This window comes from Hermetia illucens, chromosome 3 (assembly GCF_905115235.1).
Source record: "Hermetia illucens chromosome 3, iHerIll2.2.curated.20191125, whole genome shotgun sequence".
NCBI lineage: Eukaryota > Metazoa > Arthropoda > Insecta > Diptera > Stratiomyidae > Hermetia > Hermetia illucens.
Genome location: NC_051851.1, coordinates 34111332 through 34137015, shown reverse-complemented (window position 1 = coordinate 34137015; position 25684 = coordinate 34111332). Strand labels below are relative to the sequence as shown.

General features: G+C 41.6%; 2 protein-coding genes across 2 annotated transcripts; both read right to left on the bottom strand.

Moving 5' to 3' along the window:
• Positions 1-8165: 8165 nt before the first annotated feature.
• Positions 8166-8894, bottom strand: LOC119652364. The gene is made up of 2 exons (XM_038056455.1): positions 8724-8894; positions 8166-8649 (listed from the first exon to the last, which is right to left on the bottom strand). Exons 1-2 carry the CDS (start codon positions 8801-8803, stop codon positions 8334-8336), a joined length of 396 nt encoding a protein of 131 aa, XP_037912383.1. The 5' UTR covers positions 8804-8894; the 3' UTR covers positions 8166-8333.
• Positions 8895-18286: 9392 nt separating this feature from the next.
• LOC119651753 (HSPB1-associated protein 1) lies at positions 18287-23364 on the bottom strand. Its single transcript, XM_038055490.1, has 5 exons — positions 22727-23364; positions 22549-22670; positions 22365-22489; positions 18717-18827; positions 18287-18649 (listed from the first exon to the last, which is right to left on the bottom strand). Exons 1-5 carry the CDS (start codon positions 23209-23211, stop codon positions 18290-18292), a joined length of 1203 nt encoding a protein of 400 aa, XP_037911418.1. The 5' UTR covers positions 23212-23364; the 3' UTR covers positions 18287-18289.
• Between the last annotated feature and the right edge of the window lie 2320 nt (positions 23365-25684).

Genomic DNA, 25684 nt, shown 5'->3' with positions numbered 1-25684 from the left:
GAACTGTGAATGCTCACGCATACGGTGAGTTACATCCAAATTTAAGGGGTGTAATTTTTTTTCACCAAATATAGTTATGTGGGGTATCAAATGAAAGGTCTCGGTTAGTGCTTTCCAAAGTTGATCTTAGTTTTGACATTTGTTGGAAAGGCGGGGAGTGCGGGGGATGGAAAGTGATCATTTATTTAGCGAGGCCATTCTCAGAAACTGTAATACCGATATCCCTTCAAATAAAGTTAATAATTGTATATTACTATAATTTTCAGTAATTGGCTGCAGAACCCCCCTTAGGTTCATCCTAGCACCACCAAATTTTGCAGTAATATAGGCTATAATATAGAGCAAGTTTTATGGAAATCGCACTATTACTAACAAAGTTATACTTGGTTGTCACTTCTTTGGAAATTCAGGATTGTGAATGTCAATATCACCCGAAAGTGAACATTCTCACATTATATATGCGTATATTACCTGTTACGTACTAATGCGACGAGTTCACGCTCAAATGTCTTTATAAAAGAAATACACAAAACCTTTCATACTTGAAGCGTCCAGCTTCCGGTTTCCCGACTTATTTAATGTTGGCGTCCGATTTTTGGTTTGCATTAAAGCAGGTGCCTGGAAAATAGATATCTATCCCAGTTAAAATTATTTCTGATTTGGATATATTATAGTTAGTACATTTGAAGAGGATGTGATCTAAGGTTTCCTGCACGTTGCATGTATGGTAACTGTCATTTCTTATGATTTTCATCTTTTTGAGTCATGGTTTATTATAGGAGTGACCTGACATGATTCTGTTGGCAGTTTTTATCCGCGACACCTTTTGTGTGGATAGGTCTTTCGGAGGTTTTATAGGTACAATGGGGGAAAATTTTTGCAAAGAATTTACCTTTGGAGCGAATGTCATTTTGATAGTTTCAGTTCCACTCCTATGCTATTTGGTTGGGCACCAGAAGGTTTATGTCAATGGGTGCTAGGTGACAGTTCATCAGCGCGGTGTTGTTCTGGCCTTCAGTAACTGCCAGATGTGCACTTTCATTTAATTTGATGCCATTCCTTGCAGGGCACCACATTATGACTATTTCTTCGCAGTTCATGTATTTGATGTTGTTGTGGATTTCATTGACCATGTCTAGACTCTTTGCACAGGAGCCGACACACGTGTAAGGAGTACGTAATTATAACCACTTTCTTATGACCTTTTTCCAATGAATATTTAGTGGCTAGCCAAACCGCTTGGAGTTTTACTGATAACGTTGTGACCTGGTTTAGCTTGTGTTGCCCCACCATTTCAGCATGATCATTGACCACTGCAATGCTTACATCGCCTCCTCTGACAGAGGCATCTGTGGCATATATTTCCAAGTTTCTGGATTTGTAGTTGCATATGGTGGCATTGATCTCGTTTGCTAATGCAGTTTTTGGAATGTTTCTGCCTGTCCCTTGAGTTCTGTCAGCCTTCAGGAGGTCAAAAAGGTGAGAGAAACGCTTATAAGTTGCAGAGAGGCCATTTTTAGCATCTGCACTCTTTTGGACATTCCGAAAGACATGAGGTCGATTTGCGTTAAGGCTTCATGCATAGCTCCTTAGTTACTAAAATCCTTATTCTGAGATGGGACGGTGGTTCATTTGCCAGAGCAAAGGTGGACAGGTGAGGAGCAGTTTTTGTAAGCCCCAGGCATCTTTTTAGGATTGCGGCCGCTATAGAGGTGATTTTGTTGTTTAGGTATTTGGGTGCTATTACAGATGTGGCGGCGGCGTAATCTAGGATGGGTCGTATTAGAACTCTGAACAATTTGATACTATTTTCAGGAGGAAGGCTCCAAGAGTGCCCAGTAGAGAAATTGATGGCTCTAGCAGCTTTTTTTTAGCCTTAGTGATGGTGTCCATTGTTTGAACTTTTAGTATTAAGGATGAGTTTATTGTCGTCTTGCCTAGGAGTGAAGCCGTGTAAATGTTCAATAGTGTGGGGCTCAAGACACATCCTTGGGGTATACCATTGATAATTTCCACCTTCGCATCACCTAGCATTAATTTCCTGTTAGCCAGGAACTTTGAGATCCAGATAATGATTTCTGCTGGTATTTTATGTAAGATCATTTTAGATTCAAGGGTTTTTAGATCTACGCTTTCATATTGTTTGGATACATCAAGAACTACCACTTGTGCCTGAAGTTTGTTTACTTTGGCTAAAGAGATTGAGAGAAGGATGTCCTTTAGACATGTCACAGTGGGTAATCCGCTCTGATAGGCATAGCTGTTGGGAGGGAGAATTTTGTGGTCTTGAATGAAATGGTTTAGTCTATTTTTGATAAGTGTGTTGAGGATTTTGGCGAAAACATTAATCAGGGGTATGGGTCTGAAGTTTTTAAAGTCTGACAGGTCTTTTTTTATTTTGGGTATGGGCACTATCTTAATAACAGACCACTCCTGTGGAGGGTTGTGATATAACCAAATTTCATTAATGAAGGTTAACAGAGCAGATTTGACAGAGGGGTTTAGCCACTGTATGTACGTGTAATTTGGTCGTTACCCGGTACGGAGTTCTTTTTCCGTTTGTTAAGGACCAGTGCGAATTCCTCAGGAGTAAAATTTTGTTGCAGCGATGGTGGCAGTAAGTGGGATGTAAAATTGTTTGGAGTTGGGTTGTAGTAGCTTGAGATTAGAAAGTCTAGGTATTTCTGATCATTTTCAGAGTCCCAACTCCGGTTGTTGATTTCTTTCTCTTGAAAATATTTAATGCTTTTCCAGAATACCTTAGTGTCTTTTTCAACACTGAGTTCTTCCCAAATCTCGTCACAGGCTTTTTTCTTGGCCGCCTTCACCGCTTGTAACCATTTCTTGTTTGCAACAGAGAAGGGCATGAAGTTGCTATGATTGGCGTTACTGTGATAGGCTCTCAGAGCTTGCCTTTTTTCTACAAAGAGTGTTTTCAGATCGCTGTTCCACCTAGGTTTGTGGGTAACGAGAACGAGAATAATGGGACGAGTTAAAAGTGAAAATTTCCTGTAGGGATAATATGTCATAGCCGTGAGCATTAGCAAAGTATTCTACTTCAGACTTATTGTTAGCTAGACTTTGAATATTATATTGTAGAATGTTGACCATTTGCAATTTCTACGAATGTTAAGTCGCTCGTGATGTTGAGTTTGTCAGTCTCTTTTTTTATTTTTTGTACGTCTTCTGCCAAAGATGGATCTTGTATCTTTGAGGAGATGCTGTTCATGAGTTTGAGAATTTGCGACAATACTTTTTGATACTCGGAAACACCCGTGTAGATTTGGTGTTCGAAAACAGGATGGCTTGGCATAGGTAGTTCTTGATAGTCAGCTTTGGAAAACGGTGTTCTGGTGTTCGAGCGTGGATATGATTTGACTGCAGAACTGAATTTTTTACTTTCTCTCATGGTTCTGTTGAACTCATCTTGAGGATTCCTCGTCCAGTTGTTCGGACTTGTTATTTTCTCCAGCGGAGGGAAGACAACGTCGCAGTCAACATCGCAGTCCAATGAATCATAATAATTTTTTACTTCTTTGGTAGATTTCTTCATGGAGACATTTTCTATTGCTGCTGTCTTGATGATCGTCAAATGTTCGACCAAGATGGTGCAATTTCTGTCCCTGGCGTCATGATCTGACTTGCCGCATAGAGCACATTTTTTTCACAAGAGTTGGCATCACACTGATCTTTAGGACCACTGCATTTGAAGCATCTACTCGATTTCGCTTTACAGTTTGTGGCAATGTGGTCAATCTACCACAACCGAAACATTGTCTTGGTCTGTTCAAGTAATGATCAACCTCTACCCTCACGCCACAAATTGAGATATGTTTGGGGATTTTAAACCCTACCAAGGTCAGTTTGACTGTTCAAATTCAGCCTTTGTACTTTCGTCACTTTAATCGGAGAGTTAATATCCTGTAATATTTCATCTCCTGAGAAATCCGTGGGGATACCTTTAATAATCCCAAATCTATGGGTATTTCTCAAGGAAATGTATGCTTTTAGCCCTAATGTGCTCAAAAGATTGTCGGATGTCAAGTTGTTCGCACGGGACGCTGACTTACAATAAACTTTTATCTTCGTAGTTCCATTTTCCTTGACCATAATTACCTGTTCATTGAGGTTAAGACGCCTCGTAAGTTTATGGGAATTAAGGGGCTTGAAAGCCTCAATTCTTTCTTGACCATTAATTTTGTCTATGTATGTCGAGGGGTTGCTTCTTTCTACTGTGTGTACGCTTTAGATTGAGCGTTCTCGCTGTATTTGTACACTGGGGTTGCTTGCTCTATCGAAACTATATTTGGCTTCTCCATTGGAGAAAAGGGTTTACTTAGGTCCTGAGACTGGGTAACCTCAGAGAAAGTTTTGAGTTGAGCCGTGACTGGTAGAATTTCAGAAACCTTTTGCTGTTTAATCGTGCGAGATTGAATTGGGGATCTTGACAGGCTCGAAGCCCTTCTCTCTTTCCTGGTTAGGACGTAGTCACCGATTTCTGTTGGGCTTTTGAACTGTGGCCCTACAGGCGCCTGACGGACCGGCCTAAATTTATTTTTCCCTTGTCCGGGGGTTCACATTCCCTAACCTCCATGGCTTATCTTGACTAAGGCAAAGATGCCTGTTTACAGGGGAAACACACACCAAAGAATAAAGAAACAGATTTCTACTTCAAGGTTTTTATTGGATGTAAGAGCAGAAATAAAATTCAAGCACTCACCTTTTGTTAGCAGGAAAAGATTCACAGCCAAAAGAACAAAAAAAAAAAAGAAACACGGTTTATTACACCTACGCGGATAAGCAAAAAGAGATTTAACTTCAACATAAACAGCACTGTCGATACAAACACGTAGTGTGTCAACCCACGGCAGATGTCACGAAACAAGTGGGACTGGAAATAAACACTAACCAAACCAGGGTTCTGCATCATCATCATCAACGGCGCAACAACCGGTATCCGATCTAGGCCTGCCTTAAAAGGGAACTCCAGACATCCCGGTTTTGCGCCGAGGTCCACCAATTCAATATCCCTAAAAGCTGTCTGGCGTCCTGGCCAACGCCATCGCTCCATCTTAGGCAGGGTCTGCCTCGTCTTCTTTTTCTACCATAGATATTGCCCTTATAGACTTTCCGGGTGGGATCATCCTCATCCATAAGGATTAAGTGACGCACCCACCGTAACCTATTGAGCCGGTCATGATATCGCTCATAGATTTGCATGATAGGGCATCCCCTTGTCGTAGACGGTTGTTGATGTCGAATGGTCTTGAGAGTGATCCTGCTGCTTTAATCTGCCCTCGCACATTGGTCAGGGTCAGCCTAGTCAGTCTTATTAATTTCGTCGGGATACCGAATTCTCTCATGGCCGTGTACAGTTTTACCCTGGCTATGCTATCATAGGCGGCTTTAAAGTCGATGAATAGATGGTGCAACTGTTGTCCATATTGTCCATATTGTTTTTCCATCGCTTGCCGAAGAGAGAAAATCTGATCTGTTGCTGATTTGCCTGGAGTGAAGCCTCTTTGGTATGGGCCAATGATGTTCTGGGCGTATAGGGCTATCCGGCTTAGCAAGATAGTGGAGAATATCTTATAGATGGTACTCAGCAACGTGATACCTCTATAATTGCTGCACTGAGAGACAGATAATGCCTCTTTGCCAGCCGCCAGGCATTGATTCGCTGTCCCATACCTTGAGCACAAGTTGATGAACCACTTGGTGTAACTGGTCGCCTCCATATTTAACCAATTCGGCTGTAATTCCATCGGCTCCTGGCGACTTATGATTTTTTAGCCGATGAATTGCCCGGACTGTTTCTCCTATACTTGGTGGTGGCAGTATTTGTCCGTCGTCTTCAGTTGGCCGGACCTCCAACTCGCCGATATTCTGGTTGTTCAGTAGCTCATCAAAGTACTCAACCCATCGCTCTAATATTCCCATTCTGTCGGAAATCAGATTTCCCTCTTTGTCTCGGCAGGATGAGCATCGAGGTGTATAAGGCTTCATCCTGTTGATTTGTTGGTAAAACTTGCGCGCCTGGTGCGGTTGCTCACTGTACTTTTCTAGCTCACAGACTTGCTCCGATCGACGGAGTTCGTGATAAGTCTCTGCGTGTGCCCCGCGTTCTTTGAGAATGCAGCATTACTTGGTATGCGGCATTCTTCCGTTCCGCTGCTAGCTTACATTCATCGTCAAACCAACCGTTCCGACTCCTTTTGCGGTCGGGGCCAAGTATGTTTGTGGCTGTATCCATGATAACGTTCTTCAGGTCGTTGTGAAGATCATTTGATGATGCTTCATCTCCAGGTCCTCTGTTGACTGCGATTATTGCGGCATCCATTTCCCTCTTATAGGTGTCGCGGAGGGCTGTGTTATGGATGGCTTCAGTGTTAACTCTCACCTGATTGTCAGAGGGGATTCTGGGTGGTGTTGTTATTCGAGCTCGGAGCACCATGCAAACGAGATAGTTATTCGAGTCTATATTGGCCCCCCTATACGTTCTGACATTCATCAAGGCTGAGAGATGGCGACGTTTGATCAACACGTGGTCAATTTGATTGAAAGTGGTCCCGTCTGGAGAGGCCCACGTATGTTTGTGGACCGCTTTCCGCGCAAACCAGGTACTTCCAATAACCATTTCGTGTGACCCTGCTAATTGAATAATCCGCAGTCCGTTATCATTTGTTTTTTCGTGTAAGCTATGGGAGCCAATGTATCGCCTGAATACGGGATCCTTCCCTACTTGGCTGTTAAAATCCCCAAGTATGATTTTAATATCATATCTGGGACAGACTTCGAGGGTTCGTTCTAGTGCCTCGTAGAAGGTATCCTTCTCCGACTCTGCAGTCTCCTCTGTAGGGGCGTGAACGTTAATGAGGCTTATATTTCTAAATTTGCCTCACAAGCACAGAGTGAATAGCCGTTCGCTTATGTTTTCAAAGCCGATAACAGCAGGTTTCATTTTTTGGCTGACCAAGAAACCTACTCCGAGCACATGGTTTATTGGATGGCCACTATAATATATGGTGTAGCGGCTCTTCTCAAGGAAACCGGTCCCTGTCCAACGCATCTCCTGTAACGCTGTTACATCAGCCCTATATTGGGACAGGGTATCGGCTAGCTGCGTTGTAGCTTCATCTCTGTACAGGGAGCGCACGTTCCATGAGAAAATTCGCAAATCGTTATTCCGTTGTCGCTGCCGGGTTCGTCGTTGTATAATCCGTCCAGTCCGAGGCTCCTGTTGTGGCTTCGTAGCAAGTTGTTTTCCGTGTAGGGTTCTCAGCCCTACCCAACCCCCAACCTGGAGGACCAGTTGGTACTATTTGTCCCGTTTTTAGGCGCGGGAGACTCGCCTTCATCCTTCTCCGTTTGTAGCTTTTCGTTAAGAAAGAGCTCCCAGCGGTCACCACGTGGAGGTGGTGATAAGGTTTGGTAGTAGAACTGTTGGTGCTGGTTCAGCAGGCATTTCCCAGGTTTTATGTTCCATCGTGGGTACCAATCCACGTTTCGTCCTGGGACCTATACTACCCTTTGACCACCCAGTCCCGTAGTCTATCCTGTGTCTTAATGGGCAGAGCATTGAAACTATTGATCCATTCGTTGCTTTGTCTAATATCTGGAAATGCAATTATGTAATTATCTCAACACCAATACCAGCTTAAGACTGCTCTGTGCTAATGTTTCTCTGTTTATGATTTCTGGGAGTAGCACATGGGAATTAACCACCACCGTTAGACAAAAGTTCCAATCTTTCGTCAACATTTGTCTGCGACGTGTTATCGGGGTATTCTGGCGTATTCCAATTCTGAGCGAAGAACAGACCAGTTGCATACCTTGGGACGTATAGATGAGAAGGCGGAAGTGGCAATGGGTAGGTGACACAATAACGATGGGCAACCACTCCATCATTGTCTACACTACGCGGTGTCTACACTATCCTAAGAATACCAACAAGTGGGTCGCCCCAAGAGATATTGCGCAGAACAGTGGAGGATGAGTGGAGGTGTCCCGAGAAGTCTTGGAGGAACTGAAGCGCATTTCTGCCAACTGAGAACGATGAACACCATTAAGGGGTGAACGGCAACCATGTATATATTTGGTCACATAAGATTGCAATTTTATAGAGAAAGTAAAAACAACAGAAAATTATGTTTTTCAATGCTGAATCAAGCGTCCATTTATTTTAATTTTATCACATTATGCGCGTAAGCATTTTTATCAATTTGCTTTTTTTATAAATTTTTTAAAGGGTGATTATATCCCCTGTTTTGCAATTTTTGGGTAGTATAATAGTATCCTTTGTGGGTATTTATGTAAGACATGCTACACAACTATCAATAGTAATAGTCGGAGTTGAATAAATTGGAATGTTTTTTCTGATACGTGAATTTCTTATTTACTGAACACAAGTCCATTTCGTCGCACATTCGCACCCCATTTACGTTAACGCATCCCCAGCACTTTCCACAGTTGCAGGTAAGGAGCGGGTGACAATTTCCATTCATGGGGCTTGAATTGGGCATATCACAAACTTCCCCAGGTAACCGGTAACACATGGTCTTTCCGCAAAATTCATCTATGTAGCTTCCACCCTTGCATTGCTCTTCATCACGAATTAGTTTGCAGAATGCCCTCCGGGCCAAAATTGATCTGAAAATATTTTTTTTTATTTTATTTTTTAATAAATCTTGTGCCAAAGGAAGTGCTAGGTTTGGTAAACTCACCGCTGATGAGGGATGAGTGATGAAGCACAAACTTCACCAATTAGCAAAATTGCGACAATCACAAATGTTGACTTGTGCATTTTTTCTAATATTATTTAAAATATACCACAAGGAATATCACAACTAAATATTTAAGAATATCCTAAGAAATGGTCGTTTGTGTCTAGAACGAACGGAAAGAAACTAATGATGCTTTCATTGATGGAATTAACCCTTTTATACATAATTTTTTCTGAGTGTAAATGGGGAAAAAACCGAAGTCAGCAGTATGCAGGGAAGTATATTTTAATTATTCATAATGAAAAATAAAATCATTGATGGATAATTATGCAAAAATCAGGCCTGAATAAAATGAATAAACAGGCATAGGGACAGGAAAATTGATAACCTCTTGAGTGATTTGTGGTGGGTGGACGGGCACGCTTATAATTTTATTTCAAACTGGCTTCAAATACCGAAGACCACTTTCATTTTGATTGTATTGATATAATGTACATTTAAAGGAATTTCGGAGACATTTTTAGATTTGCAGAAGAAGCTGAGGAATTATGATTCCGATTGAATCTGTTGTTATATCAGATCCAGATTTATCTGACTTAGCGGTCGGTTTTCTTTCTCTCTTAGGAAGTTCACCTTCAAGGATGTGATGGTTTTTGGGAGCTTAGAATAGATAAATTTTAGCAAAATTATGTTAATTATGCACCGGGGACCTGGTTTTTGCTCCCGGAGACCTTGAAAGTATTGCCCTTGATAAATTTTTTCCTGGAAGGCTGCATTAAGAAAAAGTGACTTTAATAGATATTTTGAAGAATAATTTTAGGCAATTTTAAGTTCTTAGATAGATGCAAGGAAAGGATACATGCTATACGATATATCATATGAATTAAACTTGTTGTCAAGTGTCTGTAGTAATCGACCAAGGCCTCAAACTTTCCAATAATAATAATATTAACATCCCAAGTGCTCTTTTCGTATAAATATATAACAAGTCGGGAAACCGGAAGCTAGACGCGTCAGGTATGAAAGGTGTTGTGTATTTCTTTTTTAAAGAGATTTGAGTGTGCATATGTCCCATTAGTATGTAGCACGTAATATATGCATATATTATGTGAGAATATCCGCTTTCAAGTGATATTGACATTCAAAGTCTTGAATTTGCACAGAAGCGACAGCTTTGACCTATTATAACTTTGGTAGTAATAGTGCGATTTTCACCAAATTTGGTAGGATCATGCTCTATACTGTAGCCTACATTTCGCGATTCTAGGATAAGCTTAAGGGGGTTTCCGGTCACTTACTAAAAATTATAGTAATGTACTATTATTAACTTTATTTGAACAGGTATCGGTATGGAGGGTATTTTGGACCCTGGGCACCATACAGTGGCAGCCTCTTGATTTTTTTCAGATTTTTGGGTTAAGTAGTTTCTGAGAATGGGTCCATTAAAGAAATGATCACTTTCAACATCCCGCACTGCCCACCTTTCCAACAAATCTCAAAACTAACACCGAAAAGTACTAACTGAAACCTTTAATTTGATACCCCACATGACTATATTTGATGAAAAAAACTTTGCACCCCCCTTTTCCATGTATGGGGACCCCCTACAAATTTGACGTAAAAGGATGTAATTCACTATATGTGGGAGCGTTCACAGTTCCCACCTTTCTACCAAATTTGGTGTCAATCGCTACAACCGTCTCCGAGAAAAATGTGTGTGGCGGACAGACAGGCAGACAGACAGACAGTGTGTTTACACAATACCTTAAAATGAACTTTATGAAGCAATAAAAATTTGAAGTTAACTGCACTTGCATTTTTTTAGTGAAGTTCATCAGTGGTGTTTTACTTTAACTGGATAGTCATATTGTTCAGCACCTTTGTTGTTTCACTTGTTTCGAAGATATCTTGCAAATATGAATATTCTAATTCTAATTTAGGGGTGGACGAAATCCAACTTTAGTGAGGTACGCTGAATTGCGATTGCTGCAAGATTTTCTCCCAGTTCAGGTCGTAACATTCATACTCATGGCCATTATGGAATTGCCAGTCATAGTACTCAGGAGCATTCCGAATATAATCCTTTTTCAGACTTTTCAAAGGCTACGTGAAATCAATGGAATACAGGTGGATCGGGGTTCTAAGCCTCATAGACTACTTCAATATAATTGATATTTTTCTCGGCCTGACGAAAGGGAGTGGAAAGGGGGATTCCGCCTCGAACCCGGACTTCCATCTTAATAATAATCTTTGGCGCAACAATCTAATCGGGTCAGGGCCTTGAACCATGTCAGGACACTTCATTGAAGACCGTAACGGTATACTACAGTACACTGTAGAACTTTTATCAGGGCTCCAAATAGAGATTTCAGTGAAAAAAGGGATATTATGAGCCCAGCATAAATCTTAGTCTAGATTCATATAATTTTTAACGCCGGGATCAAATTTCCTTTTCCATGTATTTCCTACATGTTTACTATTTTAAATGATTAAAATCGGTCCAATGTCTGAGTCTGTCTGTCACATGCACTTTTCTCAGAAACGGCTATATCGATTGCCACAAAATTTGTGTGGAGGTGGGAACTGTGAACGCTCAGACATCTAGTGAGTGATATCCTTCTTCCTTCGGTCTTAGTTTTGAGATTTGTTAGAAAGGCGGGGAGTGGGAGAGGTGGAAAGTGATGATTGTTTTAACGGACCCTTTCTCAAAAACTACCCAACCGAAAAATCTGAAAAAATTTATGAAGCTTCCTCCATATGGTGCCAGGCCTCAAAATATTATATGGAAAAATTGAGTAAAACACCCTTTAAGTTTATCACAGAATTATAAAAGTTGATAGTAGTATAAAATATAATATAAAGCATATCATCCCCAAGTTTGATCAAAATCATACTATTACTAACAAAGTTACAGTAGCTCAAAGTTGTCTTTACCGTGTAAATTTACAACCCTAAGTACTAAATCTGACATGCTAAATGCATATACATAACGAGCTATGTACAAATGGGATAGTTCTACACTCGAATATACTCACAGAAGAAGCAAACGAAACCTTTCATACTTGAAGCGCCCAGATTCCGGTTTCTCGATTTGTTTTTTCGGGGAGGGTGAAATCTTCAAAAGACACTGGCCTGGACACGCCAGCGTGTGGGATTCTTACCCACTAAAACCACTCCCGACTCCCCCCAAGCCCCGTGGAACCACCGTATGGTATTACATCACGGGGCGGAGTCAGCTCATTTTAGCTTGGTCACCTTTCGTCTCTACGCGGCGTACGTAACCGCGCTTTTCTACTCTCCTCTGCCTTTCGCAGTTTGATCTGGATAGATACGACCATGGAGTTGATCGCATCTCAGTCTTCCTGACATGCTAACATTCTTCGCACAAGATTCTCTGGTACGAGCACCTCTCCTAGAGTCTCGTCTAGGTTCTTCGTTTCCTCCACAAACTTTAGACAGTGGAAGAAGATATGCTTTGGGTCCTCTGGGACTCTATTGCAGTTTGGACAATCGGGTGAGTTTAAACCTGAAGAGGTACTGGCGATATCCTTCATGCCCCGTGAGAAACTGAGTAAGATTATAATTAATCTCACCGTGTCGCCTCTCCAGCCACTCCTTGATGGCAGGGATGAGCCTGTCAGTCCACCGACCCTTTCCCGAGCGTTTCCAGCGCTCTTGCCATCTATTTAGAGATCTCTCCCTTTCGGCGTTCTTCGTCTGCAATAAAGGTGAGATAGAGATAGATGCAAACTGGAGCTGCATAGAGCAGTATCGAACACACTACCTTAGCGATAAGCAACCTAAAAGCATGTCGTGGCCCTCCCAGGTTCGGCATCATCCTTGCCAGGGCCTCACTTGCAGTGGATACTTTGTCATAAACATACTGCATCTATTATAGCTAAGCTTCCCGTCTATCATCACTCCCAAGTATTTGATGGCAGGCTTAGAAGTGATGATATGATTCTCAATTTGAATACGGGAAAAATTTCTTTTGCGACGCTTGGTGATGAGGACCGCTTTCGTTTTTTCCTCCGCAAGTGTCAGATTAGAACTCTCTAACCAACCCTTAACACTGCTGATCGCTTCGCATGAGTATAACTCAGCATTTTCGAGGTGCTTTGTGACCACAACCAGCGCTATATCGTCGGCGTAGCCCACCACCGTGGCTTCCTCCGGAAGGGGAAGATTAAGTACATCGTTGTACATGATGTTCCACAGCAGTGGGCTCAGTACGGAGCTCCGTGGGACACCCGCCGAGACAAGGTACTCCTGGGGTCCGTCATCAGTATCATACCAAAGCCTCCGTTCTTGTAAATAGCTGTTGACAATAGCTGCAAGATGCCAATCTTCGCCAGAGGTTCCTGTATTAGGTTCCAATTGGCCGAATTGAATGCATTTCTCACATCCAGGGTCACTATTATGCAATATTTGCTAGTACTGCCTTTTCCGGGGATTGCATTTTCGGCCAAGCCAGTAACCATTTTGTGGCATCAATGGTTGATCTGGCTTTACGGAACCCATACTGCCGATCTGAAAGACCTTCCTGGCTCTCAACAACCAGGAGTAATCTATTATAGATTACTCAATAGGTCTGTAGGAGGTTGACTCACCTGGAAGCTTACCAGCCTTAGGCAGTAGCACCAATTTCTGTCGTTTTCATGATGCAGGAAATATCCCCTCGGACATGCACGCTTTGAACAACTCAGCGAACATGTCCGACTTGGATTTCACGGCAAGTTTAAGGACTTTGTCATCTCCTATCCTAGTGCAGATATCCAGCAGCTCGTCACTGGTGACTGGCGGTATTGCCGTGTCGTTCAGAGATCGCTGGAAACTGTCTATGCCCTCATTTTGCTACATGTTTACCTTCTTTATCGTACTGAGGAGGCGACTCAGTATTGTAGATCCCTTGATGACCTAGGGACGAACCTTGAAGAAAAGTGCTCATGAAATTCCATGGCAACTTATGATTCAGACGGTTGAGGTCGACTTACTTTCTTCGGTGAAACATCAACCAATAACCAAATTATGACAAATAATAAATTTCGACTGTGATATGTTGTCCTCATCAATGGAATACACATATAGCTAGTTCTTCTACGAACATGGGACTGTGTTACAAGTGTGGCCCTATAAGACCAGTGAATGGAATACCTAGTCCAATGGTTTGATACAGGGAGTCCTGAGCCCGCATCCACTTGATGACGGACCAGACCACTTGGGCAGCAACTTACTTCCTCTCTTGTGGTCGAGTGGATGTAGACTCAGGACTCCCTGTTTCCTCAATAAAAAATTCACTTCGTCCTAGTTTAGGTCAGAACGAGGCAGCGTCTGATGAGTTGCCTCTGTCCTGGACGACACCGTCAGTCAACTTTTTTTTAATTTGCCTAGTTGTTTTAAAGCCAGGACTCTTTTGCGTCATCATATTTCTACACATCCCATAATATGAAAACCATAAGTTATTGGGGATGGTTTCCTGGCATGCTGAATTGTCATCCTATCTGTCAATATATGGTTGCCATTTACTCCTTGGTGAGGTGCGCTTCACCTTCCTCTGCCCATACACCTCCTCTCCTATTCTGTATCAAGTGCAATTGCATGGCGTAGTTAGCAATGCAATTTTTGCCCCTCTTCAATGTGAGATCTATCCCCTCCCACTTCTGTCTTCTGATCATATCAATTGCGGGTGATAAGTTCGTGCGTCTCCCAAGTTCTTCGTTTGTAATAGTATCTGACGGGTGTACTCCGATGATACGACACAGACAGATGTTGATGAAAGCTTTGAGCCTCCCAGTGACAGTGTGCAACGATTGAGTGGGGTGGGCGATGGTTAAACGACCATCCTAAATGGCCAGAGACGACTAGGAGGCTTATCTCAAAAACCTAAAAAAAAAACACAGTAAAATTGACCGTGAAGTTCCGCCCGCAAATCTTGAAGCTCCATCGAAGTGTTCCATCGGCACGTGCTTGCATACCTCTATGCTAGCCAGGCTTGGTAATGTGGGAGGGTTTTTTGAGTAGTTCGATTCGTTACGTGTCATTATATAAACATTTACGTGTCCTTTAGCTGATGTGTCGGTCCCCACCGGATTCTAAAAAATCAACAACCAGGAGAATTCACGCAAGCCTATCGGAAAACACGCGAGCTAAATCTAAAAGATGAAAATAAAAAAAATTACGGCTCAATCGCGTGTAAAGCCGTAAAACTCCGGACGGGATTGCTCCAGTCGAAATTGAGGATCCACGTCAGATAGCATTCCCAATCGATGCTTCTCCTGCCTATGGCTTTAGAGGTTCCTTCCCTGGTTGTCCCTTATTTAATGTGAGAGTTGCGGGGCTAAAAAGAAGGAGATGGAGAAGGACGCGATTTCACTTCGATATAATTCGTACTCATGACGTATTTGCGATTATATATAAATGAAGTGATAACCATCTATCGTTACTTTCGGTTACGCTGCTCCCAGGGCAGAGGCAGCATCTGATGAGTTGCCTCTGCCTTGGACGAAACCGTCAGTCAACCTTTTTGGAAAAATTGGATGTTTAACAAAAAAAAAAGAGGAATCCGTGAAGCCCAAGAGAGGAAGTAAGTTGCTTCCCAAGTGGTTCGGTCCGTCATCAAGTGGATGCGGGAGTCAGGACTCCCAGCATCCTCAACATCAAATTTATGGCAATTAAAAGTTATCAATTTCGCGGAAGTTTACTGCATCTTAACTGGAAAAACCACATTATAAGACCTAAATAAATTACAATTTGTACCACATTTTTTACAAATAATGCAAAAAAGCACCCTTAAAAATATAGTATTTGTTTATATTTTCGGGAATTTTATAAAAAATCATACCTTCAAATTTCGTATTGATCGGTTTATTACTTTTTGAGTTAGAATTCCTTCATTTTGAGAAAGGCGCGTTTGAAAAAAAAAAATATGTGAATAGTCGGCTTTCGGATAAGAAGGCATTTTTCACTCGTAATTGTAAACAAAATGCTCCTAGTATTTATAAATACATAGCTCTGCCAGTTTACGTAAGGATATATAGCGACTACCTTCTGGGCGCTAGAGCCTGGGCCTGTACCCGATAATTACTGGGTTCCACGCTGCACAAAATCTAAAGGAACACAAATTTCCCTATGGGGCCTGCAAATAAGTTCTGTCGGTTTTTTTGTTAAATTTGAAGCTTTATTGTGAAAAATTGGTTATACATTCATTGTTCAAAGTATTGCCCATCGCTAGCCACAACTTTCTTCCATCTTTCAGACAATTCATAGATACCATCGCGCCAAAAATTGGCCTGCTTGGCCGCTATCCACTCATCGAGCCATTTTTTGAGTTCGTCGTAATTGGAGAAGTGCTGGTCAGCCAAGCCATGCTGCATCGACCGGAGCAAATGGTAATCAGAAGGAGCAATGTCTGGAGAGTACAGCGCGTGGGGTAGGACTTCCCATTTCAACGTTTCTAGATATGTTTTAACGGGCTGTGCAACATGTGGACGAGCATTGTCATGTTGCAAAATAACTTTATCATGCCTTTGCTGGTATTGCGGCCGTTTTCTCTTGAGTTCGCGGCTCAAACGCATCATTTGACGTCGGTAGAGTTTGCTCGTTACCGTTTCGTTCGGTTTTAGCAGCTCATAGTATACCACACCTAGCTGGTCCCACCATATACACAGCATGATCTTCTCACCATGAATATTCGCTTTGGCCGTCGATGATGAGGCATGGGCGGGGTATCCCCACGTTGCCCGACGGTTGGGATTATCGTAATGGATCCACTTTTCATCGCCAGTAACTATTCGATGCAGAAAACCCTTCCTTTGTTGTTTTTCCAAGTTCTTCTTGCGTTTGCGATGGATCTTGGGCGAGCAATGCCTCTAATTCTTCATCTTCAAAAATTGTTGGCCGTCCGGCGCGCTCTTCGTCTTCCAAGTCAAAATTGCCACTTTTAAACCGTCCAAACCACCTCTGACACGTTCGCTCAGATAGAGCATGGTCAGCATAAACTTCCACCAAAATGCGATGACTTTCGGTTGTTTTTTTCGTCATATTGAAATAATGAAGTAGAACTCCCCGCAAAAACACATTATTTGGTACAGAACTGGCCATTTTCGTTGATGAAAAAAGTATTGTTGTTTACACTTCAATTAAATAATTTATACTGACGTTTGTGCCTATTAACAGTAGCTTTCCGATGAATGTTTGGAAATGTGGATCAATGGAATAAAAAACAAGCTAGGCCCTCTATTGTGAAAACCGACAGAACTTATTTGTAGACCTTATATGAAATTTTTGCACTGCATTTTGGGATAGCTAAGTTAACGATCTCTGCCACAAAAAACCGATTCTGAAAACCTCCCAATGTTTTTTTTTTAAGGGTTGCGGGGTCCGCGTTCACCTGATGTCGAACGGGACCAAATGGGGAGCATCTTACTCCTTCTTTTTTGGTCCACGGACCCCTCGTTTAGGGCTTAGCACCCAAACTTCAGGGTTCGGTCCGACATCAAGTGGATGCGGACCTCTCAATCCTTAAACAAATATGTTCAGTTCTGGTCAAGTTTTGTCCAAAGTATGGGCGGGTTAACGCTCAATATAATTCGCAGTTATGTCGTGTTCTGCGAATTTTATAATGGAGCATTTAACATCTGCGAGCCGCTTCGGTCACGCTGCTCTCAGGGAAGATTGAGGCAGCGTCCGACGATTTGCCTTTGCCCTGGTAAGAAACCGTAAAGCCGTCTTCGCCTAATACTCCTAATGTGGTTTCCCCCCTTAAGCCATGGAAATGAGATGCTGATATCATAATTAACGAGAATATATCCAATATATCGCATAAGTGGGACTCGGCGCAAAACTGGGATGTCTGGAGTTCTTTATTAAGGCAGATGATGATGATGATGATGATCCCACTATATTGAATCCTTGAGGCAGCTTTCCTCTTTGCCACAAAGCTGGCTACGAAAGAAAGTAAGAAAATATTCGAAAAGCCTTTTCTAGGAACCAACTCCTTTTTCAGTTTCCGCATTGGTGGAATAGTGATTCGTAGCTTACTATTTTGGCTTCTTTCATCGCCTTATTCTAAGAGAAAGGCTTGTTGATTACCTTCCCCTTTTCTGAGTACAATCTAAGTCAGATTTCTATGTGTTTACTAATAACTTTATTATCTACAACTTTAAATCATAATGAACACCCAAAAGCAAGAGGATTGAATTTGCCTTCATTTAACTCATACAAAACTATATTATCCTGAATTCCATGAAGGGATGATGATAAAATTATATTTAACATTTCCATAAATTGCAGTTTATTGAAGTGTAAAGGAAAAACACCCATTTAAATTCTTTCTTCATTGAATATTCAAATTTCTGCCACATGTTGACGCTAACAAATTGTTATTATGAAGCCTCAATGAAATCGTTATCAATGAATTCAACTGATTGAATATTGAAAAGTATCTTGGAAAAAATCAAGGGCAGTTTCGGATAATAATAGAAAGCACTTGGAAACAACGATGAAAAATGTTCCAGGAAATGGGAAACTTAAATAGGGATGTTGGGAAGAAATTAAATATCATGTAATCATGAGGTTCTTTTATTCATTTTCATTAAGAAATCAGTTTTTATCTCATTAATAATGCTAGGACTACAAACAGCATTGATAAGATGATATTTGATGTTACTCTCCGTTGATAGTGTAGAATTATCTGAAATTGCTGGGTCAAATCTTTTGATCCGTTGATTTAATATATTTCTGAATTCTTCCTTGGAGATTTTTGGCACTGGTATAATTTGTTCGTTGAAGTTGACTAGTAGAGCCGAGAGTTCATTTTCAGATAAATAACTATTTTTGTGTTTGGGACTGCTTCCAGCGTTACTTTTCTGGTCTACTAGATATTGCAGTATATCAAACAAGTTGTATTTATCTTCAGATAGATCAATCTAGAAATGAAAATGGTATCTCGTTAAATAGTGAAAGGAATGAACAGGTTCGAATATATGAACTTACCTCATTAGGATTCAAAATATCTAGAAAATCGTTTGGTTTTCCGTGTTCAATGAAGTTTTTCATCAAAATCCTAACGATGCATTCTTCTATTTGGGTTTCAACATCCGATTCCTGTATATAAAATTCATCATATACTAAAGGTATGCATTTCGTACGTAGATAATATGGCATTGATTTGATTTGATTTATTTTCATGGTGTGTGATGTGGTACGAAAAACTGAAATGTATGCGGACAAATACAACTATTTCAGTGAGAACGTATCGCCTCTCTTCCTGGCTGCATTTTTTTCCGGGAAAGGAAGGCTTTAGCCTTGCCAGGGATATGCTTTCAATCGTGCCTTCAACGTCAAGGCTAAAATGGTGTGAGCCTTGCTCGTGGACCTTAAAGGGGCCCTCGTAAGGTAGCTACAACGACCTCCGGGAGGTGTCTATTCTAATTAAGACATGCGTGTAGGTGTTTAGATCCCTGGGTACGTCAACTACGTTTTTCGCATGGTTGACGGGTGGTAGTGGCTTCAACTTTCGCACTGCATTCTTGAGCAGACGCAAAAATTCGGTGGTTTTAAAACCTGACTTAATGTTGAGTACAGAGCCACTGGGGAGTCTCAGGTTCTCCCTGTTTACCAGCTCTGCGAAACTTACAGCAAATTCTTTGTAATTGACTGTCCGGAGGCCAAGTAGAACGATCAGTAGGGTTTTGCGGCCAAGATGGACCATTTATGCCTCCCACTGGATATCGGGTGGTACGCGGTGGTTCAGTGGTGTTTGAAGTCGAGGAGTTTGCCTAACTCCGAGAAAAGGGAGGACCAAACTACATTGCCTGTTCGGTGATTACAACTGTTGGCACACCGAATTGCGAAATCCATTCTCGACACAGGGTTTCAGCACAAAACTGTGCAGAAATGTCTTTCAGAAGTATGAAAGTTCCAACGCCTTAAGCGGCGCTTTGCTTTCAATCGCGATCTACGTGCCCTTCATGAGGGAGTATGAGGAATTAGGATACATGCTGCCCGATGCAGCAATCTACTATTTCCCACACCAAACTGTAACAGAAGAAGTTTCGAGTCGCCTTTAATGTTTCGGCGCCAACGTACAATGACAACTCACTGAGTAATGTGCAGTGGAGCAGACGCACGATTCAGCCTCTTCTGATTCACATCCTTTTGTGGTTAAGGCAATCCGAGGGGTAATATGCGTTGACGTCGAAAGTATGTTCTGGCAGATTTGGGTGGCACCTAACCATCGCAACGACTAGCGCATCATTTGGCGAGAGTATCCGGACGTTGTCCATGGGATAGCTTCATTTCCATTCAACATGGTCCGCGCATTGCAGCAGTGGTTATTAGATTTGAGCCGGGCAGCAACGTCGCGCTATTCTTTCGTCGTTTTAAGTTTGGCAATATTTTAATAAATATACCGACCAGCTGGCGATTTATACGGCTCATAACGTCGATAACAAGTGGAAGTTTAATCATTTCAAGGTGCAGGGAATTTACGGCGTTATTGCTTCGTTTACCGAGATACCTATCGACCAATCTCTCATGTCGGTACTTGGCCTTTGATAGGATATAGTCTCTGACGAGCTCTGGTGGATCTCTCATCCTTGACTGAGCTCTGACTAAACAGAAGGTGCTTAGCGAGTTGGTAGGTTCTTCGATCCTGTTAGCTTTGTGGCGCCCATAATCGTTCGGGGCAAAATCATCATTTAGTCTCTTTAGAAAGCTGACTGCGACTGGAATACGCCTCTCCGGGAAACCGGGTCCTGGACGCATAATGGCAGTTTAAGACGCCAGTATACAGTTCATCTTCATTGAAGCACTTACTAAGGTTGGCCCTTTTAATGGCCAATCGTGTGAAAAAAATTTGCGCCCGCACACCCTTAAACGAATGGCACTATGTAAGATCGGCCGAAAATGTCGTTGACTGATTGACGTTAATACTCAACCGGAGGAGAAGCGTCCGATTATTAAGGCATCAGCATCTATTTTATACATACCGACTGTTACTTCACACGAACAACCGACATGATGATCATTTCCACCCTGGATCGATTTAGCCAACTTCGGTGCTTGCTAGAAACGGTGGCTCATATTCAGTGCTGGACGTCTTCTCGACGTCATCTTTTAGGCATTTCAACAATAAACGCTCATGCACTGTACCAGGCATTCACGCTTATACTTCGCTTCGAACAAGGCAAGGTTTTCGGAGCAGAGCTCCAAGCACTCTGTGGCAACACTCATTTAGCGAGTTATAGTTCACTAGTTCGAGGGCCATGCACCAATCTGTACAGTGACAATGGCATGGCCGTCGTTGTAGTTCAGTCATTAAAGCTTTCAACCTCCGAATTCTTTCAGTCAAGACCGATTGACATGAAATTTGGGGTGGGGGTAGAGAGTGGCACCTCCTCCGGAGTGAACTTTTTGTTTCCGAAACAACCATAGAAATCGATTGAATGGTCGATTCTAAGTAAAAAATGTTTTGTAAAAATGCTTCGTACAAGTAATAGTTTTCGAGTTATTCATGTTCAAACATGTCCTTTGTCATCGAAGAAATGCATGTTTTTCAACGATTTTTCGCATATAACTGGAGAATCATTTTACATAGAGACGATATTAAGCAGAAACAAAGCATATTAAATAACAGAAAGAATCAATCTTTTTATTTTTCTTTAAGTGTAATACGGACTGAGTTGTAGCCCTTCAAATATAAATTTGTGATGTTTGAAAAAAACTAATATTTTCAAGGCCAAATAACACAAAATTCGTAATTTTTAGTGGAAATCGATTAAACCTCTTTTAAAGTTCTTGGCAAGGCCTTTACAATTATATGATAGAAGCCAGTGGGCTAAATAATAAGGGAGCGATGATGAAAATAATATAATTCCCTGAATTCTTGATATAAAAACCAATAAAAACAAAACGTGATCTTCTCATATAAATTGAAAGTAAGGCGAATGTTTTGAGAATCTACTATATTTAAATCCTTGCAATAAATTCTGAAAATTTGGTGGATATAGAGTGCGCAGTTTCAGAAAGATGGCGAGTCGAATACTTGGCTGCTGACTACTTGATGGTAATGGCGGCAATGTAAACGCCATTGCCCTTTAGTAATTTAGCAACTGAACGGAACCCAACCGGACGTTGCGTTGGTTTTGACGTATCTTCCTTTTTGCGTTGTATTATTAATGGATTGTGAAGCGTTTTATCGTGCTCCAAAAGATTGAAATGTCTGTGGCAAAGTCAGATAAATGTCCGCGTCTAGCCGACAAAAGACGCACGACAGTTCCGTGTGTACATAGTTAAAAATTCAATTGCCTTCTATTTTTTAAAAAGCCATTCACACAAATAATTTGATCTGGAAAGCACTGTATTGATAATAGTCAATTATTAACAAATGTGAAGAATTCGACTTACAAAAATGCAAATAAGGGCTGGGGAGAAGTAGATTTTTTATGAATGGAATTTTAATCTTTCACTCAAAAGTTGATTAAATTCTACATCCCCCTTTTGGTTTTGGAGAAAATTGTGTGAGACAGATAGGCAGAAAGACAGTGAATCGATTTTAATAAGGTTTTGCTTTACACAGTCAGCTTTCACACGATTTTAGTTGGTAGTCCGTAGTAAATAACCATATAACATTGTACTCACGATTGGAATCCAAGCATTCACGCTTAATGAAGGACAAACATTCTCAACGTAATGCCACCATTTGGGAGGAACTACAAGGACATCGCCTGGATCTAAAACGTAAGTATAACAATCTCCTTCCACATCTGAAAATTTAAATAATATTGAATTTAGTAAACAATTAAATTTTCCTTATGGATAATACCTTTGTATGAAGTGACATCTTCTGGACTGAAGAATGTCTCCTTACAATAAACGCTGGACTCCTCGTAGGGTATACGCGTTGGAGTAAGCTTTGTATTAGGAGGAAATAACATCCAAGACTTTCTGTTGAAATACTCCATCAATTGAATTTTACATGGAAGTTAAACTAGTTATCATACCTTCCATAAACTTGAACCACAATATTGCACCCATACGTATCAAAATGACATGGCGTATGGGCGTCGGTTGAGGACAACCAGAACGTTATATCATCTTTAACTTCGGAGAAACCAAAATAACCAAAATCAAAACCTTCTGCACATTCATAAGGCATTTCCTTGATGTTCTTATAACCGTACGTTGCCCAGTTATCCACAAAAAAATCACTTCCCTTGGCTGAACGCTCATAAAATTCTTTAACGGTCATTTTCTTTTCCCCGCGAAATTTTTCCCATTGCGGGATATTTGAATGCTTTCGATTTCCGGTCTCGAAATCTATCCCTCCTCGGAGAATTTCCTCAGATGTCAAGAAGTTGTCAAACTGGGCACACCACTCTTGGAAGGAGGATTTGAAGGCCGGCCAAGGTATATTTAGCCCTTTAATTATGTGAGGAACTTTTACATTTAGGACAATATCTTTTAGGTTGTTTTCAATTGAAGTCATTGTCACGACGCGTAACAGAAACGTTTGAAATTTTCAATGAAGAAATGCACAACAGAACCGTCTGATTGTTTTGTATTCGGTACTCAAGTTCTTGTTGCAAGATTAAAAGGTCTGCACACATATTCGATGATAACCAAGCTGTTGGGGAGTTGTACAGCAACTGCATAGCAGTTTTTCTCATTTCATGTTCAGTTTATTTGCTGACAAATGAATCCAAAATTAGAATCAATGTAATAATGGTTTTAAAATGGAAGGAACTCGTTGAATTCGCATCTATTAATTTGATTTAAATTTTTGTGTGATTGATGATCTGTTATCACAGTTTTTTGCTTCACGCTAGTTTGCTAATAGAGAGCAAATTATTGATAATTATTTTTTTGATAATTTCGGTATATCAGTTATTGATAATGTAGGCATATCAAAACTTAAATTAAGTTTTGTGTTTGTAATATTTTAGTAAACAATATAATATTGCAAACTTGATTCTTAGCTAAACCAAAGGGTAGTATAGGTCCCCGGGCGAAACGTGGATTGATACCCACGATGCAGGATAAAATCTGGGAAACGCCTGCTGAACCAACACCAACAGCTCTGCTACCAAAGCCTATCTCCACCTCCACGTGGTGCCCGCTGGGAGCTCTTTCTTAATGAAGGTGAGTTCCCCGCATCTAAAAACGGGACAAATTGTACCAACTGGTCCTCCAGGTTGGGGGTTGGGTAGGGCTGAAAACCCTACATGGAAAACAACTTGTTACGAAACCACAACAGGAGCCTCGGGCTGGGCGGATAACACAACGACGAACCCGGAAATGACATTTGCGCATTTTCTCATGAAACGCGCGCTCCCTGTACAGAGATGGAGCTGCTGAGCAGCTAGCCGATACCCTGTCCCAATATAGGGCTGATGTATCAGCGTTACAGGAGATGCGTTGGACAGGGACCGATTTCCTGGAAAAGAGTCGCTACACCGTATATTATTGTGGCCATCCAGCAAACCATGTGCCCGGAGTAGGTTTCTTAGTCAGCCAAAAAATGAAACCTGCTGTTATCGGCTTTGAAAACATAAGCGAACGGCTATGCACTCTGCGCTTGCGAGGCAAATTTAGAAATACAAGCCTCATTAATGTTCTCGCTTCTACAGAGGAGACTGCAGAGTCAGAGAAGGATATCTTCTACGAGGCAGTAGAACGAACCCTCGAAGCCTGTTGCAGATATGACATCAAAATCATACTTGAGGATTTTAACAGCGAAATAGGGACGGATCCCGTATTCAAGCGATACGTTAGCTCGCATAGCTTACATAAAAATGCAAATGATAACAGGCTGCGGATTATTCAATTAACAGTGCCACACGAAATGGTTTTTGGAAGTACCTGGTTTGCGCGAAAGGGTCCACAAACATACGTGGGCCTCTCCAGACGGGACCACTTTCAACCAAATTGACCACGTGTTGATCGAACGCCGCCACCTCTCAGCCTTGATGAATGTCAGAACATATAGGGCGGCCAATATAGACGCGGATCACTATCTCGTTGGCATTGTGCTCCGAGCTCGAATAACAACACCACCCAGAATCCCCTCTGACAATCAGGTGAGAGTTTACACTGAAGCCATTCACAACATAGCCCTCCGCAACACCTATAAGAGGGAAATGGATCCTGGAGCTGAAGCATCAACAAATGATCTTCACAATCACCTGAAGAACGTAATCATAAATACGGAAACAAACATACTTGGCCCCAGCCGCAAAAAGAGTCGGAACGGCTGGTTTGACGATGAATGTAAGCTAACAACGGATCGGAAGAATGCTGCATACCGAGTAATGCTGCATTCTCAAAGAACACAAGCACGCGCAGAGACTTATCACCAACTCCGGCGAGCGGAGAAGCGATTTCACAGACGGAAAAAGGAAGCTTGGGAGAACCAACAGATTTGTGAACTCGAAAAGTACAGGGGGCAACCGGACCAGGCGCGGAAGTTTTACCAACAAGTCAGTAGGATGAGGCCTTACACACCTCGATGTTCATCCTGCCGAGACAAAGAGGGAAATTTGATTTCCGACAGAATGGGCATACTGGAGCGATGGGTTGAGTACTTTGATGAACTACTAAACAACCAGAACATCGGTGAGTAGGAGGTCCCGCCAACTGAAGACGACGGACAAATACTGCCACCACCTAGTACAAGAGAAACAATCCGTTCAATTCATCGGCTTAAAAATCATAAGTCGCCAGGAGCCGATGGAATTATAGCTGAATTAGTGAAATATGGAGGCGACAAGTTACACCAAGTGGTTCATCAACTTGTATTCAAGGTATGGGACTGCGAATCAATGCCTGACGACTGGTAAGGAGGTATTATCTGTTTCATACATAAAAAGGGAGATATCACACAGTGCAGCAATGATAAAGGGTATCACGTTGCTGATTACCATCTATAAGATATTCTTCGCTACCTTGGAAGGTCGGATAAC